General features: G+C 56.4%; 1 protein-coding gene across 5 annotated transcripts in view; it reads right to left on the bottom strand.

The window, feature by feature from the left end:
• Positions 1-12,167, bottom strand: part of BSN (bassoon presynaptic cytomatrix protein) — a 32,165-nt gene extending 19,998 nt beyond the window's left edge. For 2 of the 5 annotated variants that reach the window (XR_003431130.1, XM_027098657.1), the window contains exons 1-3: positions 10,699-12,102; positions 8,024-8,908; positions 395-865 (exon numbers count right to left, since the gene is read on the bottom strand). Coding sequence is in view for 4 of the 5 variants with exons in the window: in XM_027098657.1 (XP_026954458.1) it covers positions 395-865; positions 8,024-8,878 (1,326 nt within the window). In the remaining variant the exon portion in view is untranslated. The other 3 variants (XM_027098658.1, XM_027098659.1, XM_027098660.1) reach the window with 3 other exon arrangements.
• Between the last annotated feature and the right edge of the window lie 6,738 nt (positions 12,168-18,905).

Below are 18,905 nucleotides of genomic sequence, written 5' to 3'. Positions count from 1 at the left end.
GGGAGTCCAGCCCTCTCCATCAACCCAGGGCCCTGGGGAAGGGTACCTCCACCTCCCGGGGGATCAGGGCCCACCACCCACTCCATTGCTCTGGTCTTGAATAACCTGCAGGTTCCATGTCAAACCCCAAGCAGCCCTAGGTTCTCAAAGAGAAATTTTACTAAATCTGCTGGTAGCAGAACCCAGCAAAGCATCCGATAAGGTGTCAGACACAGGATCGGCCTAGAACTCACAGGCTCTAGGCCCTCTAGGGCCTCATCTAGGCGTCCCTGCTGTCCTCTGTGGCCCCAAAGGGCCTGTCCCAGGTCTACATCCCAGTCCCGCAGGGAGCTAAGCCCTTCTCTAGATTGCCCTGCCTGAAAGCTAGGATCCCTGGGAAGTAAATGAGACTGACCTCCGCCTCCCCACCCTTGGGGGCTTCTGGAACCCCTGCCTTGACGACGGGGGTGGCAGGTTCAGTCCTCTGCACCCCAGCCTTTGCTTTAGGAATCCCAGGGGGCAGGGTAGTCTCTGGAGGTGGCTTCAGCACCGGCTCAGCTTTAGCTGGGACTCCTGTCTTCTTTTCCTGGGCACTGCTCGGGGTCCTGATGGGTTCAGAAGCCCTGAGGGGCTTGGCTTGGGGACTAGCCTTGGTAGGAAGGGGACTGGCCTTGGTGGGCAGGGGACTGGCCTTGGCAGGCGGGGGGCCTGATGGCTGGCCCAGCCCCGGTGGCCCTTTCTGCTTCGGAGGGGCTGTTCCAGCTGCACGGTGAGGGGCCCCTACAGGGGGCTGCTGTGAGGTGGGCAGGGTCAGTGGGGTCGGCTCTCCCAGGCTGCCCTCCAGCAGCCGCTTAGTTTGGCAGTTCAGACAGAGCCACTCGGTTTTCTGTACGGAAACGAGAGAGGAGGAATTTGATGAAAATCACAAAGACACTGAAGTACTCAAAGATTATTCCTGTGACTATTTCTGTAACCTTAAGGAGGAGAAAATCTCCCAAAGCATGACACTAAAGGCACGAGGAGAAAAAGACTGATAGGTTTGTTGCCCCCAAATGACAGATGCCCCATCCTTCAGAGGCATATGTAGAGTTAAAAAGACAAACCCAAAGGAAGGGTCGCTTCCTTACCCCATAGAGAGCTTTTCACTTGGCCTGAAAAGGCGGAGAACCTGTATGAGACGGGAGGCTACAAAAGTAGCACAGTGTCTGGAGAAGAGGGGGCACTGGGGACTCGCCCCCAGGGCGTGAACAGCTTCTGGGAGGGGTGCAGAGGCCCCCAGGTGAGAGCTCCCGCAGACCAGGAACAGCAACCGGCAAGGAGCACCTCCCAGAGGCACTGCCCCGCCCCAGCCTCCGAGCTCTCAGGCCTCAGATACCATCCTTCTCCACCCCCAAGTAAGGGCTGTGCTGGGAGGGTGCAGGCTCATGGGGCCAGGGGAGGCTGTCTGGGGGAAGCCTTGCTTGGGGGTGGGGGATGGAGCTAAGCAGTCCCCTCTGTTCACACCCCCAGCCCAAGTCACCTTGTCTTAGGCCAGCAAAGACGCCCAGGCGAAAGCCTCCTCCTGCTCCCCCGGCCTCTGGGCTGTTCTTCCGACGGGACCTGTGTGTGCCAGCCCTTGGGCCAGGGGCCCTGCTTCCTCCAGAGTTGGGCTGGGATCAAATCCTCAACCATCAGTCCACCAGTTTCAGGATTACCCTCTCTGTGTCAGTCTAAGTGCTGGGGACTGGAGACATAGCCATGATTAAGACGGACACACAGGCTGGCATGCAGCCTTCTTGGAACCCAGAGCCCCAAAGAGGTCATTCTGAGTATGACATGGGCATCAATGGTGAATTTCCCAGAACACCAGAAACCAAGTCTAACTCCCCAGGTCCCACTGTCTGCACAGGGAGAGGGTCAAGCATCCCAAGCCCTGAGCAGGTGATTTCTGTAGCAGGTCAGAAGCTGGCAGGAGCATGTCTCCCAGGAGCCTCCTCCAGGGTGAGGGCTCCTCCTTGGCAAGACTTGAGGCCCTGTCCTGGCCCACGAGGGAGGGTTGGGCGGGGAATGAGAGTAACAGCACACACCTGTGCCTGCTCTCATCCCAGGGATGCAGAGCCTCGGCACCCCTACTGTCCTACTGTTGCACATCGGGGTGCCAAGACACTCAGGCTCCCACCAGCAGCTTGACCACTAGGATGGGGCATCAGGGGAACCAGAGGACACAGAACTACAAGGTCAAAGAGCCAGGGACAGGGCAAAGAGGTGGCCCTTGGCCCTCACCAGCCCAGAGTGGGCCAGCATCCTCAGCACCCTTACCACGCACACTGCCCCTAGGCCCAAGTCAGACCCTAGCCCACCTGGTAGAGCCTTGGAAGCATGGCACCTCCAGGATGCCTGCCCTCAGCCTGGCATCCACAGGCCATCATGGCAAGTACCGTATCAATGATTCTGCCCTCATTTCCTGCCCACAAAGCTACACACCACATCTCTGCCCTGGGCCCCAGCAGAGGCCAGGTCAGGCGGGTGGCAGGGCCTTGGTGTTGATTGAGTGACAGGTCTGCTCCACAAACTTGTTACTCAGGGCCTTGAGACTGCTTCCCTGAGACTGGAGCTCCAACTCTGCCTGGAGGTCCAATTCCACACACAGGTCCTGAGCAGAGGGGCTCAGCTATGGAGTGGGACCCTTCAGAGGTCCTGCAGGTACTCACCCTGTTCCTTGTAGGGCCTGGCTCTAGCACCACTGCTGACTCCCCTGGACCTTATCTGATGCTCTGTGTATCCCCCATACAAACTCCTATGAAGCAATGGGTGCTGGCCACTTGCTGGGCCTTGGACTCACTTGGTGCCTAGGGAGAGTGCTGGATGGGCTGAGCCAGGAATCCCATCCACGTTCCCCCAGCATCACCTGAGGTCACAGTGGAACTCCCTCCATGTCAGAGAGGACTGTAAGGTGGCAAAATGATCCTAGAGAAGTGGGAGGGGTGTTAGTAAAGGCCCAGAGAGAGTTCTGGAAATGAGCGAACAGCCCCTTCCCTAGCCCCAGGATCAACATGATGGGGTTAGGAACTGGGCCTAGACAGTGGGCTGGCCCAAGGCAACACTGTCCTGACTCCACCTTGGGTCCATGCACACAGCCATCCAGGTTAGGCCTCTGAAGGTTCTGTCATCTACTTTGGCTCACCTTGCTGGCTTGGCAAACCTCCGACCTCCACCTCTGGCCTGCAGATCCCACCTCAGAAGTAACAGTCCAAATGAAGCAAGGGCACCTTGGAAGGGTGGCCTGGATGGAGGCGACAGACCTAATGCCAAGAGCTCAGAGGCAGCCCCTGCAGTGGCCTGCTTACCTGAGCCCAGAGGCCCAGCCCTCAGCAGAGCATGTCAACTGTGGTCACATGCTCCCCGGGGTTTCGTTCCTTCCCACGCTTACTCACAGAGGCAGCCAGGCTGCAGAAGGGGCTGCCCAGCTGGCCCTCTTGCTCCTGGCTCTGCTATAGCAGGCAGTGAGGGAAGGAGGGAGGGAGGGAGGGCAGGCAGGAGGAGGCATGTGAGGTAAGAGCTAAAAATAAACCGCTGAACTAGCTGCTGGAGGCCCTTCCCCAGCCCTCTGGGGTTGGTGGGAGAAGGGTACAGGGCATTGGGGACACTAGAGGTGGAGCCAGGGGAGACCTGGCCAAGGCTGGGGATGGGATGGGAGGCAGGCTGTGCCTGGGGGCTGGAAAGCAGCTGCAAACTGAGGCCCTGCCTCCTTTATTCACGTTGCTCTCATCTCTGCCCCTCACTTCATGCCCCCACCCCCACCCCGCTCCTTCATTCCCTGTTCATGCATTCCCTCTCCCCCTTTAGTGTTTACCCCCCTCATTCAATCATTCACTTGCACATTCTCTCTCATACTCTCCCTCATCCAGCCCCAGCCCTTGGGGAGCTGCTGCTCACTGGCCCCTTTTCCTATCCCCTTTGACAAGTGGGCAGGGGACGATCTGGGACATGGGGATGAACATGAGAGGCTCTGATGACCATTTCTGCCTTGCCTCCCTCTGTCCAGTTCCTTTCTGGGGGCAGGAAGGTAGGAATCCCCCAAGGGCTATCGCCACCTAATAACGGTGGGAGGCGTAGATGTGCATACCTTCAGATGGAGCTAGGTGGGTTCGGGGCGAGGCAGGGGAAGTGAGTTATCTGAGAGAGTTGGTAGGGTACCCCACAGGCGGGTGAGACCTGCTACCTTCCGGAATCACTGGCTGCTGTACCTCATGGGCCAAGAGAGCCCAGCGAGGCTGCATTGGAAGCTGGGCATCCTCCCTGCACTGTCTGACACAGCCTGAATGACCCTGCAGAACACAGTCTCTCTGCATGTGGAGCTGGCCTAGGTTACAGCAACGCCGGACTGGCTGCCTAGCCCAACATACCCCCAGCCCCACTGCCAGACCAGGGGCAGTGGATGAGAACTCCTGAGAAAAGGATGCCCAGAGGTTAAAAATAAAAGAGCCCAAGACTTGCACACTGGACCACAGGCATGGCCATCGCTGGTGCTGCTGTTCCTCTACGGACCCTTGCTCTGCTCTTCCCTGTCCCCAGACATGCGTAGGCTCCCCTTTTTGGGACCTCTGCCTCCGAATAAGAAGAATCGTCCCTGATATCCCCAACATTTGCCTTTATGGTTGGGCTGTGCTCTCCTCATGCTCCAGCACCAAATGTGTCCATTCCCTGTGGCCATCCCTCATGAGAAGAGGATCTTGCACTGGCCACGGGGTCAATTCATACCCAGGTAGTAGGGGCTGGTGGGGACTCTTTCTTTCCTGTACAGAGACCCTCTTTTAGGACACTCTGGTTCCAGTCTCCTGGCTCAAGGGCTGACTGTGTGTTGGACCTCGCACAAGTATCTGAAGTATGGCATCTCACCTGGTTCTCACAGAAACCTAAAAGGGAGATCTATGGCCCCCAATTCCACAAGGGAGGAAACAGGCCTCCCTGAGATCACTACCCCACAGGCAGACTGAAGCAGGTCTAGAGCAGAGGCAGCCCCCACCCCAAATAGGCCCAGCCCATCCCACACATCACAGGTGCCAGGCCCTTTGCCCAGGGAGGCCTGACTTCTCAAGGCCACGGCTGGTATTTTGGCAATTATAATAAGATAAGAAACGGGCAGTGTTACTGTAACAACTCCAACTCCACTAATTTCTTCACAAACTCTATTTTGAACCGAAAGCCAATTAAAAATTAAGCCAGAGGGTACTATTATCTTTCAAAAAGATAAATAGGTAAAACATTTGGAATCAACAACTGTTAATCATGAAATGACTCACATTTTATAGCACTATGGTTAATTTTTCAGAGAAAATTTCAAAGGGAAAAGGGATCTAGTCTTATTGCCTCCTCCATCGTATGCTCTGGACTCCCTCTTGAGAAAGAAGGTAAAAAGGGTTTTACAGCTCAGAGAGTTGGGGTAATTCCCACCCTGGCAGCCCAGACAGGTGGCTCCAGCCACAGGTGGAGCCACAGCAGGTCTAACAGGTCTAGGGGGGAGCTGGCCCTCCCTCAGGCCCCCAGCCTGCATGCAGACATGCCTCATGCTGTGCACAGAGACAGCCAGATGGAGAGAGACAGCCAAGGCAGACCTACCCCTCCACCTCCCTCCCAAGGCAGGATGTGTCTGGGCCACCTGCTGAAAAATCAGGAGCCTCTTACCAAGAACACACAGGGAAACACAAAATTGCTCTAAATGCCAAGTGGCCATTCACTGAGATGGGACCAAAGATGGCCCAAGGCCTGGTTAAGAGCCTCAGCTGGGAAGGGCACGGGAGGGGGACACACCAAGCACCAGCCCTTCCCCACCAGCCTCCCCAGGCTGCCAGCTTGCACCTCTGATGGATGATGGTGGCACAGTCTCATGGTGGGAACCACGGGAGGGGGCATGATGGCTGCCCATCCACACTTTCCCCAGGAGCAGCCACAGGCCCTCTGGGGATAGCAGCATTAACAAGCAGAGCCATGAGGAGAAAGGAGTCAGAGAAGCTGGGCCATCTTCTGACTGCTGTTAGGAGCAGGAGGCAGGGAAGCAGAAGCTGCGGGTAGGGAAGATCTAGGACCAGGACGCCCAGCAGCTTTGCCATCAGGCCCATGGAACCCACAGATCCTGTGGAGGCAAGGGTGGCCCTGGCCAAGGAGGTGGCAGTGGGGCAGGACATGGAGACAGCAGGACATGGAGGGATTGGGGCAAGGGGCAACGCTAGCTACCGAAGGGCAGAAGCTCCAGGGGCCAGGGAGGCAACAACCAAGCCTCTAATGAGGGGCTGAGATCAGAATCCAGACCGCTCACCCAGAGTCAGCATGTGACTGAGACACTCCTGTTTGGGCAGAATCAGCACTTCCCCTGGCCTGGCCCAGAGGGCGCTGAAAGGAACTGTCAGGAACATTTATACTCCTGGACAGAGACAGTTTTCCCCTCCTCTCTGCACATCCTGCTTAATGAGGAAATGTGGGCCCAGAGGTCCCTCGGGGACAAGGGTCCTCCAGGCTGGGCCAGCTCAACAGTCCAACAGGGTTCAGTGTCAGGCTGCCCCACCCGGCAGTGGGTGTGTGCCTGGCTCCGGACTGGAGCTCCTCTGGCCCTGTGGTGACCCCTTGGTACCCCCTCACCTCTCTGGGCAGCCAGGCCAGCCATCCTCCAGTGAGCCACTGGACCTAGGGCTTGGGGAGGTGGCAGTGAGGACCTGGAGGGCATCACATGAGGCATCACACGAGGAGGTCACTCATCTTGCTCAGGCTGCTCCTCCCTATATGTTGGAAAATATGGCCTGTGGCGGCCAAAGTAGTCTTCCTCATCACAGTGGGCTGCTCCCATGGAGGCCTGGCCCAAGGCAAGTCACAACAAGGCGCCACAGAGACCATGACTACAACCACACACTCCTCTGTTGTCTCTGGGCCAGCGGTGGTCTGCACTCCACACTCTGCCCAACCATCAGTCACACATGGCTTAGCCCAGGGGCCCCAAGACTCAGGTGGCTACCGTGTGCAGGAGGAGTGGGCTTGGCTTGACATCTCCTGATATGACACAGCTGGGGACACATCCACCTGCCAAGATGAGCCAATCATAGACCGCAAGGGCACACACGGAAGGGGACACACCCAGCTATGGGAAAGGCAGCCAAGGTAGGGGTCACATGGATGGCCGTGAGCAGGGCGGAGTAGATGAGGGCAGGGGCAGGAGCAGCCTTCCGGCCCAGGCTTGTCCTGCTCTGCCAGGGTGCCTCCGCACCTTCTGAACCTCCCAGGCTGGGCTCCAAGCTTCAAGAGAGCACCAGGCCTCCTGCTCCCTTCCACCCAGCTCTGCACGGGGCCCAGAACCCTCCTGTGGAAGAGGGACTGCAGAGAGACAGGCCCCAACCCCAGCACTCCCTCCAACTTCCCTCTGGGTAAGAAGAGCATCTCTGAGCATCCCCACAAACAGCCCCAAGGAGGGCTAGGCCCTGCCACAGGAAAGTATGTGGACCAAGGACTGTGGCTTTGACAAGCAGATATCAATATCCACGACCTCAGACGAGGGGATGAATGGAGGACACTGCCTGGCTGGGCTGCCCCGCTGTAAGAAAGCCTTCTGCCCTGCCCTGGGCATGGGGGCACAGCCCTCTGCCTAACAGCCTTTCAACCCTTGTGAGGGTCACAGACTGAGGGCAGGGTACGACTTCAGGTTCTTCCTGCCTGCGCAGCGGGGGTTGGCATCATCCATGAGGGTCATGCCCATGATAGCCAGGAATGGGGAGGCCGGTTCAGGGCCTCCTGAACCTGGCTACCTCTGGGACCAGCCTCAGGGCACTGGTCAGCCGATCAGAGGCAGTGGGCACCATTATTCTGTCCACTGTGCCAGTTAATTCTCTGAGTGGAATGACAGGCCCGGGGCAGGGACAGGTAAGGGAGCATAGACTCTCTGCAGCTGTGTAGGGGCAGCCCTGTGATTGCTACAGACCCCGATTTCTACAGTCCTTTCTGGTTCCCATGCCCCCCCATCACCCCAGGCCTTGGCCCCTCACCAAGGCCCAAGGGAACATGCTTGGTCCAGCTCTCTTACCTCCACCAGGTGGGGCGTCGGGTTGAAGCCACACAGGTTGCACACCTGCAGTTTGCACGTGGTGCAGGTGTTATAGTTGGCGGGGCCCTTGCTGTCCACGTTGAGCTCAGCTTGGCACAGTGGGCAGGTGGCCCTTTCCTTAGGCATGGTCTTTGGCTTGGCAGCAGCCTTGGCCACTGCCTGGTGTTCTGCTCTGCCATGCTTTGGACTGGTTGTTCCCCCAGTTCTTGCCAGGGCTCCAGGCCCTGATCCAGGACCTGTTTTAGCTCCAGGCTCAGTTTTGGCTCCAGGTGCTGGCCCAGACCCGAGCCCTGAGCCTGGAGGTCTTGGGCCAGCCTGCTTGCTGGCATCGCTGAAGACGATCTTGGGCGGCCCCTTGCTGGGGGCAGCCTGGCCCTGGGGGTCGGCCTCAGGCTGCACAGACATGAGGGTGCTCGCCTGGGTCAGCAGCGATGCACCAAGGCCAAAGAGCTTCCCAGTGAGGCCCTCCTGGGTCGGCTCAGCAGCACCAGGCCCAGAGGGCGCTGTGGTGGCACTTTTGGCCGGGGCCTCTCCTGCAGGTGGCCTGGGCTCAGCTGTGGAACGCTTGATGGGGAGAGGGGGCTGAGGAGACACCCTCCCCACCTCCAGAGGGGCAGCTGCTTGGGCAGGCCCCGGCACTGAGGTGGCTCTGGCTGTCTCAGCCTGGTGGGGGCCAGGCTGTGGTCCCCCTGGGCCCCATGATCTCTCTTGCTCCGGCTTCCCCAGGGGCTGTTTGGCTGGGGAGTGGACTGGAGACAGGGCTGGGGAGTGCAGCTGATGCTGGCTCTTGGAGCGAGGCGCAGTGGTCATGTCCATCCCTAGAGCCCTCTGCATCTGGCAGTTCAGACAGAGCCACTCCTTCACCTGAGGAGGAAGCATCATGGTCATCAGGGTGGTCAGGACTGGGGGTGCCCATGGTCCAGGTCATTGCAGCCCACAGCAGCCAGGGCCAGCTCCTAGCACAGGCAGGGGAACCAAGCCCGGCTCCGGTGTTTCTGGGCTGCCAGGAGGTGGGCTGAGGGACAGATAGCACTGCCCTGCCCTCTAGGAGCTGCCAGGTGCGTGGAGCCGAGCAGAGGCAGTCACACACTCCCTACCCCCAACTACCAACACACTGCCTGCCAGACTGCCTGCCAGGGTCCTCCCCATGCATGCCACTGGCTGTACCTCAGACCTGCGTACATCATCCATGTCCACATGCCGCCTCACCAATCCATGCTCCCATCCTCCTGGTTGGATGACCCCAAAAGCCTCCAACTGGTCACTTTCTTTCCCCTGCTGCCCCCTTCAGGCTGTTTCCACACAGCCGCCAGAGTGACCTTTTGAAATATAAACCAGGAGGAAAAGCATGGCCCTAGAACAGTGCCTGGTATGCGATAGGTACTCAATAAAAACTTGCAGAATGAATAAAGAAGTGAAGAGTAATAGGTACGAGAGGGAGGCATAGAAAATAAAAAGAAACCATGATTCCTGTCCTAGAGGAGCTTAGAGTCTAGCTGAGGAGACAAGATATAAATGAGAAATCTTGAGAGCAAAATAAGTGAGGGCAAAGTAATGCAATGTAAGTGACGTAAGTAGAATAAAAATACCTTTTGCTTTCTTAAGGAAGAGAAATTTTTTTAAAGAAAACGGGATAATCTGTGCCTCCAGAATAAACAAGGCATGTGTTGCTGTTCCCACGATGGACGTGTAGTTTCTCTCTGTCATTAACTCCTCCCTAGGACAGCAGGCTCATGACTCAGGTTGGGCCAATCACTGGTTGCAGCTAGGGGTGCAGGGATGGGCATGTGACCTTGCAAACAGGGCCAATCAAGAGTCCTTCCATGTTACTGGGTGAGTGAACAACAGGAGATAGGCTCACTCATCAGAAGGACGTAGCCTTGGAGTGGTCAGTAGCCTTCTTGCCCAACATGCAGAGAGGCACTAAGGATGAAGTCAAGAGACAGTTGGAAGCGGAGGTGAGACAAAGAGGAACGAGCAGAACTGATGACTTTATTCAATTCCCTGGATCCAGCTCTGCCTTAAGTCTACCCTCGGACTTCCAGTTACATGAGCCAATATCATCTTCCTCCAAAAATCCACATACAAATCAGAGAATGTCATTTACAGGCTCAAACCCCTCTAGTGAATTCCCACCACACTTAACCATGGGAACTCTTTACTGTGACCCATGAGGCCCCCTATCTACCCCAGCCTATGCCTCTCTCTGGCCTCCTTTCCTGCCCTCTCGCCTTTGCTGTCTCACCCCAGACACGCCGGACCTCCTGTTCTGCCAAGTGGTCCTCTGAGCTCTCTTCTGTAACCAGGGCCTTTGCACTCACTCTTCCCTCTGCCCCCGGGTGTTGCTAGCTATGCAGGTCTCAACCGAGTATCACTTCACCAACAGGGCCCTCCCTGGCCACACAATCGAAAATACCTGGGACTTCTCTAGTGGTCCAGTGGTAAAGACTCCACGGTCCCAGTGCAGGACGCCCGGGTTCAATCCCTGGTCAGGGAACTAGATCCTGCATGCTGCAACTAAAGAGCCCACGTGCTGCAACTAAAGATCCCGCACGTGGCAACGAAGATCCCGCATGCTGCAACTAAGACCCGGCACAGCCAAATAAATAAATACATAAATAAATATTTTTTTAAAAAAGAAAGAAAGAAAATACCTCCGAAGCACTCTGTAGGTAATCACCCAGTTTATCCTCTTCACTTATTCTTTCCCAAAGCTTCTGCTACTTTGTCCCTTTGGGTGTCTCCTGTATCCTTGCCCCAACCATGCGCTCTTGTTTAGGCGGTCTTGGGACAATGCACAGTGTGTGGCACAGAGCAGGGATCACTCCAGAAATACTTGCTGTAGGATTAATCCTGACAACCTATTAATAGGGGCATAGCTCTTGCAAGGCTGCAGCCATGAGAATGGAGATTCAGCATCCCATGAAGAGGCTTCTCCTTCTCAACCAGAAAGGCAGAGGCCAAGTCTGCTCATCTATGGTTGAGCAGCCAGAGTCTTTGAAAGCACCACAGTGGCCCAGTTGCCAGGGAAAGGTCCAGTCTGGTCCCTGGGGCAGAAAGTTCCTTCTGCCCACCCTCAGGGGTGCCTCCAGCCCTGCTCTCTGCCTTGAGGTCACAAGGCTGTGCTGCTGCCGCTGTGGCTGACTTGCCACAGTTTGGAAGCCTGGGCTTGGTTGCCTTGCCCAGCAGCCCAAGAGCAGCATCCAAGGAGTGGGGAGAAGACTGCACTTTGATGAGTACCCCCTGGCACCCTGCACCACACAGGGCGTGTTCGCAGGCATTCTTGCATTTTATCTTCACGGTGGAGAAAAACAAGGTCTAGTGTGATTTAGCCACCAGCTCTCACAGTAGCCCAGCTTGGAAGTGGCACTACTGGCAAGACTGGCCCTGCCAGCCCTGCCCAGCTCCTGAGCTGCAGGTTGCAGCCTGTGGCCTTTTGCATGTCTGCCTCTTCTGCAGACCGCTTAGCCTCACCCAAGTCAAGTCATGGGTCTAGAAGTTGCCCCTGCGGAACTCAAAGACCAAGCCTGGCTCTAGAAACCATAAGAACAGTGATGCCGCAGCACTGGGGAGTGAAGCCATCCCCCAAGCCGGGAACTGTTAACTCATCTAGATGCTTTGAAGACCCAAGGCAGTTTTGTCTGCCTTTGGACAAAGAAAGCTACAGAGGAAACAATCTGTGTCCCGGGGACTCAGCCCAAAGACTCCTTTAGAAAAGTCATTTTTGGCGAGGGTGATGGGGGTTCACTCCCATCAAAAGCGGGAGCTCCCAGGGGCAAGCTGTTTTGGCTCACCCTCAGAGGGACCCTGGGAGATGATTACCCTCTTGAGGGGAGGCCTAGGTCCTGGCCCAGGACGGCAGCCACAAACTCAGTTCCTGTGGTGGGTGCGCAGCCCACACTGGAGGTCCCATCTCTGCAGCATGCCCTGAGGTGGGACTTCCCAAGAAGAGGAACCTGAGAGGTGAGGCTCTTTCTCCTGGGACTTCAGGGTGACCCTCCTTTGGGTTCTGGACAGGGTTGAACAAGGGCCTGTGCTAAAACTCCTGCACTCACCACCAGAACCTTCACTTACCCAGCCCCCATCACCCAGGCTGTCACAGGCGTCTCACCTAAAATAGAACCTCTCCAAGAAACAGCTAAAACGCCCCTCAGTGACTCATATCCCAGATGGGCGTAGCTATTTCTATCCAGCCTCTTCCAGACGGCAGGAGCCGTGACCGTGCCCTCCCCCAACCCCTCCCAGGCTCAGGCCCAGGCAGATAGGGCCAGCACACAAGGCCACCCAAGGAGAAAGCTGGCTGGGGGATCACTCTGAACCCAGCAAGACTTCCCTCTCTGCCTCCCCCGTGGAACTTCAGAAGCTTGCTGGGAGGGGCTCATCCTCAGCCTCTTCCTCCCTCCTCCAAGGTCCTTACCCTGTGTTAGGGGGATGGAGGCTGTCCACTGGGTAGGGAGGGAGATGGCTGTGCACCACCAGCCCACCTGCCCACCTAGGCTGGGTATACATGACCAGGCCTGGGGCAGCTCCCCTGGCTCTGGAACCAACAACAGCGAGAGTCTTCCTCGGCTGGACACAGTGTCTGTGGCTCCTGGGTACCCTCCTAGCTGGCTGCCCACCAGAATCAGAGGGCATGGCCTTCTACCAGTGTGACAGGGAACCTCTCTTAGAGTCTTGTTAACAAATATCTCCATAAGCCCTTGGCCCATGGCCAGGAGATGGGCAGGTCACAGACTTCATGTCCCAAGACCCAAAGATGGAGCTAAGGGGACTTCCCAGGGCTACTCTGAGGTAGATGGTTCCACCTGACATCAGCTTTGGTCAAGCTGATCCTTCTTGCCAGCAAGGGGACCCATTGTGCCATCTCAGAGGCATAGATGCCCCTGCACCCAGCCCAGTGGGGGTCTGAGCAGCAGTGGGGATGGGAAGGCTCAGCATGGTGTGCAGCCAAGAGCTGGTCCGCAGATGCGGGAAGGAGAAGCTACAGGAACATGGTTTCCCATAGGGAGCCAGTGCCTGCTCTGCCAGGAGCCGGCCAGAGATTCAAAAAAGCAGGCCTTGTGGGTTCCTGGCTCTGAAGGGACTTTCTCCCCGAGAAGAGCCTTTCTCAGCTGCTCCCTTACTTGCACTGGTCAATCACAGAAGGGCAGTAAGGCAGTGCAGCCCACCAAGGATCCAGAGGCCTGGGACCAGGCTGGGGGCTCTGTGAACCACACGTCTGCGTGGCCTCTCCCTGCGGCTCCCTCCACTGGGCTCTGGGGCAGGAAGGGGAGTGGGGAAACTTTGGGGGAGGGGTTTCTACATCTTTCCCACAGGGGCACTGGTGGCACTGCACCTGCCACCCTGCATCTCAGTCCCAAAGGGTGGGATCCAGCCTTGCATGTCATATTTGGCCCCAAAGGATGCTGCCCAGGGAACTTGCTTCTGCTCCTGGGTGGGGCCTGCCGCACTGTCACCTCCATGGCTACCAGGAAGCTCTGAGGGCCCCCAGCAGTAACAGGTTCTCTTTCCACCATCCCCTCCCACGTCCCCACCAGCAAGGAAGGAGGGTGGCAGACGTCACTTAGCCTGCCTTCCTGCAGAGAGCAGTGGCTTGCCTCCGAGCCCAGCCCCGCCTGGGAGAGCGGGCATGCAGGGTGTCAGATCACTGCACTGACATCATGCCTGATGCTGCATTCATTCTTTTTTCCATTTTGGTACAAGTTGAAACATCACAGGAGCAGCTTATAAATGAGCCTTCCCTGCTGGTGCCAAGTCTAGAGATTCCTGGGAGGGCCCCTCCGTCCAGTGTGACCTCATGCTCTTCCAGGCTGTGAGTCACTCGCCAGGCCTCGACAGGAGGCACATAGCCCACTGTGTGCTTGGAAGAAGGGTGGGCCTGTGCCCTCGCACTGCCCCTAGCATTGGACACATCACCTGCCTCATCCAGTATCTAGCTGCCCCAAGTCTGCCACCAATCTGCTTGGCCTGTCAGCTGGTTGACCTCAGGTTTAGGGGCAGGTACCACAGGGTCCCATAGAGCAGGGCACATTGATCCAGAGCTGGATCAGCCAGGCCTGGCCCACTGGGGAAGCCTGTGCCAATCTCATCAGGTCAGGACCCTGAGGGGGACCCTGGGAATCTGCCCAGCATCTGAGGCCAGGATTTGGGTGGTGGAGGCTGAACCCAATTGCTGCTTGGGGCTGGAAGGCCTCACTAGCCTGGAGCTCCATGAAAGGGAGAGAATCCATCCCCTTGCTGATCCTCCTCCCGATATCCCTCAACTCCCCACCGATCCTACCCCAGACGGCCTCCCCTCCCTCCCAGGCCTGTCCACTGTGTCCTATAAAACCTCCTGTCCAGGACCGAGCCAACTCCCCTACACCCCATCCCCATACCCCTCTTGGACCCCAGATGATCTCTCTAGGAGAAGCTGCACTCCCTGGATTTCAGAATGTGGCAATGCCTCACCTTCTCTTTAAACTCCCTAGGGCCCTTGGAGCTCAGCCTTTGGCTTCCCCACCCTGTTCCCCTCCTGGCTCCTGCTGTCTTCCAGGCCCCCTCATCAGGCCTCTAGTCTCAGAAGTCCTTGGCCCTGGTCTCCCAGGCTTCCACTGCACTGACACCCACAGTCACTGCAGATGGCAGCCACCCGCTAACCCACCTGACACCTCTATCCCTCAGCCTCACCCTCAAGCTTACCCTCGCCCAAGACTGTCTCTCCTCCCAAACTACCCCTGTGTCTGTCCTCCTCCAGCCTCCAGATCATCTCCTAGGCCTCCCCACTGCAGCGGGCCTGGGGCCTTGTGGAGACCTCCCCCACCGAGCCTCTGCTTTCTGTCCGTCCATGGGCCCTCTGCTTTCGCATCCCTTCCTACCCAGCTAAATCTATGGTCTGCCGATCCTGTCACACTCTGCTCAACGTCTGTGCTCTCTTGACCTGTGTCTGCTCCAGAATTAGATCCAACTGCATACCTTTTTCTCCGGGCCTACACCTGAACAGCTGAATGGGTACCAGGCAAAGGGGCTCCACTGTAAACTAACTTATGTCCTAGCTTCTCCCGGGCCCCCCAGCTGCCTTGTTAACTCACTCCATCTCTCCAGTTAGCTCTTCTCCACAAAGGCTGGTTCAATTTCTCCATCCCCATCCCTGCCTGTCATCTTCCCCTGCCTTCTGGATCAAATGATGGCCCTGCTTCCAGTGTCTCAAAAAGGAGCCACATAATAGGATGCCTCCTCCACACTCAGGATCTAGACCTGCCTTTTCGGGGGCCCCACTCTTTCAATCATGCCCCATCTCCCACATGCCTAGGCATGGCTTTCCTCTCAGAGCTCAGACAGCACCACTGTCTCCTGCTTTTCAGAAACCCTCTCCTGCCTGCACACCTTCCCTAGTTACTGTCCAGGCTCTCTCCTCTCCTTCTCAGCCAAGCTTCTCGAGAGTTGACCACACGGATGAAGCTCAAAAAACACTGTGCTGAGAAAGGACTTACACAAAAGAGTGCATTCTGTATGATTCCATTTATATGAAGTTCTGGAATAGGCAAAACTCATCTACGGTAGATAAAAAATCACAGCAGCAGTTGGCCCTGGAGGAGGGATGAGGATGGACAGGGATGGGGCCTGAAGGGACTTTCTGTGGTGACGGGGATGTTGTCTGTCTTGACTGGAGGGCTTTGGGTGACACAGGTGCATGCTTTTGTCAAAGCTCACTGAATGGTACATTTAAGCTTTGTACATTTCATTCTATATAAATTTTACCTTAAAAAAAAACCCTTAAATACTGATCTCTAACTAATGAGAGGCTTACTGAAGTGTTTAGTGGGAAGTATACCGATGTCAGTATATGGCTGTGAATCTCCAAGGTCTCCAGTCCTGACCTGCCTGCACGCCAGGGTCTTAGATTTGTCACCCTATTGCACTCCACTTGGGTGCTCACAGACAACTCCAACTTGACACGACCCAAACAGAAGAATTCTCCATCTCCATCTCCTACCCCCATGTCCACTACATTTCCATAACCTGTCTGTTTAGCCTCCAAAATACACCAGGAATCTGTCACGGTTCCCCTCCACCCCATGACCATCTCTACCCCAGCCCCAGCCTGCCTCTATAGGCTATTCTCCACACAGCGGCCAGAGTGTGGGGTGTGTGTGTCTGTGTGCTATTGTTGTATACATATACATCTAGGAAGGGGAGTAAAACAAACATAACATAAAATGTGCCATTTTAGTCATTTTAAAGTGTAGATTCAGTGGCGTTAATTACATATATGATGTTGTGCAACCATCACCATTATCTATTTCCAAAAAGATGTTTTTAAATGCATACCTTACCTTCCCACTGCCATCATCCAAAACCCTTGACATCACATCTGGAGCCCCCAGCAGGACCTGCCTGCCCTCTGGACCTGGCTTGCACCCCGGCCCTCACATGGGCCATGTACTTCCCCTCAGGCCTCCCCTGCCTCCACCTGTCTCTGGTCCAGCATCAGTCTAACATCTGCAGTCTAACCTCCCCTCCTTGTAGAAGTCCCCAAGAGTCTTGTCACAGCATCACAGCAAGTCCCACCAGCCCTCCTCCTGGTCCTCCACAACCCTGACCCCCAGGTGTGACTGTGTGTTTGCGGGCGTGGTTACTGGTGAACGAGCTGCCTCTCCCTCTGGCCCGGAGGCTCCCCAAGTCTGAGCAACACATCTGCTGCAGCTCTGCCTGAATCTCCAGTGTTGAGGACAGTTCCTGGCTTATATATGGACTCAAAAAGCATTTGTGGAGGGAAGAAAGGATGAGAGAAAGGGAGAGGGCCACCCTCTGACTGAGTAGATACAAGCGGGCCTGCTCAGGCCGAAGTTTGAGCTAACAGACAGCAGAAACGGCAGAACCAACAGGTGACCAGCCAGCAACTGGCTACTTTATGGAGCTTTCCTCCTCTGCCGCTTCCTGCCTCTGGACCCCTGCCTCTCCCCTTCTTGTCCCTTCTCCCTGCTTCTACTTTATTTCTCTCTTTCTACCCTTTTCACTCCATTCTTTTTCATGCTGTTTTCTTTTCCCCTCACATACAAAATCAAGTGTTTTAGGAATAAAATTTCGTATTTTCTGTTCTGATTTAATTTTACATTCATTCTTAGATAACTTTACAGCCCCCTTCCATAGCTAAAAGTTAAGTGCCATGCCTGACAGCCACAGCTATAAAAAACTCCCACTCCTGAACAGCCACCTCTTCTGCCTGCCCCCAGTGGCTCTGGCCTCCACCCCGTAGTGGCCCAAGCAAGGCGGCCAAGGGGCCTAGTTACTGGGAGCAGGGACTGACAGCACGGCTGGCTGCCCAAGGCTGGCTGAATCTTGGGGGGCATTTCCCTACTGACTCAAGAGATTTGTTTGGGTCAAAGTGGCTACTGCCAGGCAAACCACCCAAGGACTAGACGTACAGAGGGGAGAAAGGCCTCCCAAAGGGCCCGCCACCTGGAGATCCATTTCCTCTTTGTTTGGAGGTGGAGAGGGGAAGGCTGGGCCCAGGAAGGAGGAGGACACCTCTGCCTCTCCTCAGCTCACCGCTGATCCATGTCCTTCTCACACCTGCTCCTCTTTCCTCAGTGGCCCAGGCAGCAGTGTGGCCAGGAGGGAGCAGAGGGAAGGGGGCAAGGCTGGTGGCTGCAGCAGAGGGATCTGTGCTGCACTCACAGCACCACCCCCGAGCCAGATGGTGGCCCAGCCCTTGCCGGAAAAGAGTGGGATGCAGGCAGGAGAGGAAGAGGCTTGTGGCCACTGCGTCTCTCCCTCCCTTCTCCACACCACCCACCCGGGTAAGTGCCTAAGCCCAAGGCTTGCCAATGGGGTGGGAATGGGGGAGGGCACAGTAGCTTGGTCTTGGCGTCATCTCAGCAAAGTCTAGACCTTGGAACGGGCGAAGAAAGACCATGATCACTCTTCTGTAGTTTTCTTAGAGGGGCTTATAAGCAATTCTGACTAGAGCAAGGGAGGTTGAAGGCACATGGGCTGTCTGGACCTGGAAGGCTGGGGATAAGGTGGCAGCTCTGCTGCTACCCACAGGGGTAGAGGGTGGGCCTCCCACACGCAGGCTACAGCCTCACTTTAGGTGCTGCTCTGAGAGGATTCTGCTGATCCGACCGGGAAGCACAGGCGTGCAGTCAGCCCTGCCTCTGCACAGCACTCATTCCTGTGATGCTGTTGCTAGCGCAAGGACAGACTCCACTGAAGGAGTTCCAGGCCAGGATGTGCTGCTGGGGCTGCTCTGAACAGGGCAAGGAGGCCCCTGAGGGGGCTGACAGAGACAGGCCATGCCTGCCCCCAGCCACGGCTTGTCCTCTCCAGGAGCTCACTCCCACCCCGCTGTCCACCCCGACCTTACCTTCCCCCTCCACCCAGCTGGCTCATGGCCACACCCATTTCCTTCCCACAGCTATCAGAACAGGTGGCTCTGTCCCAGAGGAGAAAGGGGTGGCAGGCATGAATGCTGAGTTACCGAAGAGCAGACAGGTGGGCTAACGTGGCACGGAGCAGGCTTGGGGCATCGGCAAAGCCACTGAGACTGGTCCCTGGACCCTGCTTCTCCTTAAACATTCGGGAGGTTTAAGGTACTTGTGTAAGAACCCACATCCAGGGAGAGAAGAGAACAGTCTTCCTGTCTTTTCCCCATCACTGGGCAGTGACTTGGCTTAAATGCTAACACCTCTGGCTTCCTGGTCAGTGTGTCCTCACAGGGAGGGTCTTTTGTGGGTGGTGAGAAATGTTCTGACCCCACAAGGAAACCCCCAGTCTTTTGCCATGGTTTCAAACAGGCTAAATTATTTACCTGCCCTGAGCAACCAGGGCTGGAGATCTCCAGGAAAAAACAGCCTCCACCACGAAGAGTGGCCAGGAT

The sequence above is a fragment of the Aethalodelphis obliquidens genome, unplaced genomic scaffold, assembly GCF_003676395.1.
Source record: "Aethalodelphis obliquidens isolate GAN/ISIS:26980383/991018 unplaced genomic scaffold, ASM367639v1 scaffold125, whole genome shotgun sequence".
NCBI classification, from domain to species: Eukaryota; Metazoa; Chordata; class Mammalia; order Artiodactyla; family Delphinidae; genus Aethalodelphis; species Aethalodelphis obliquidens.
Note: the sequence above shows the minus strand (reverse complement) of the source record. Positions and strands in the feature narration are given on the sequence as shown.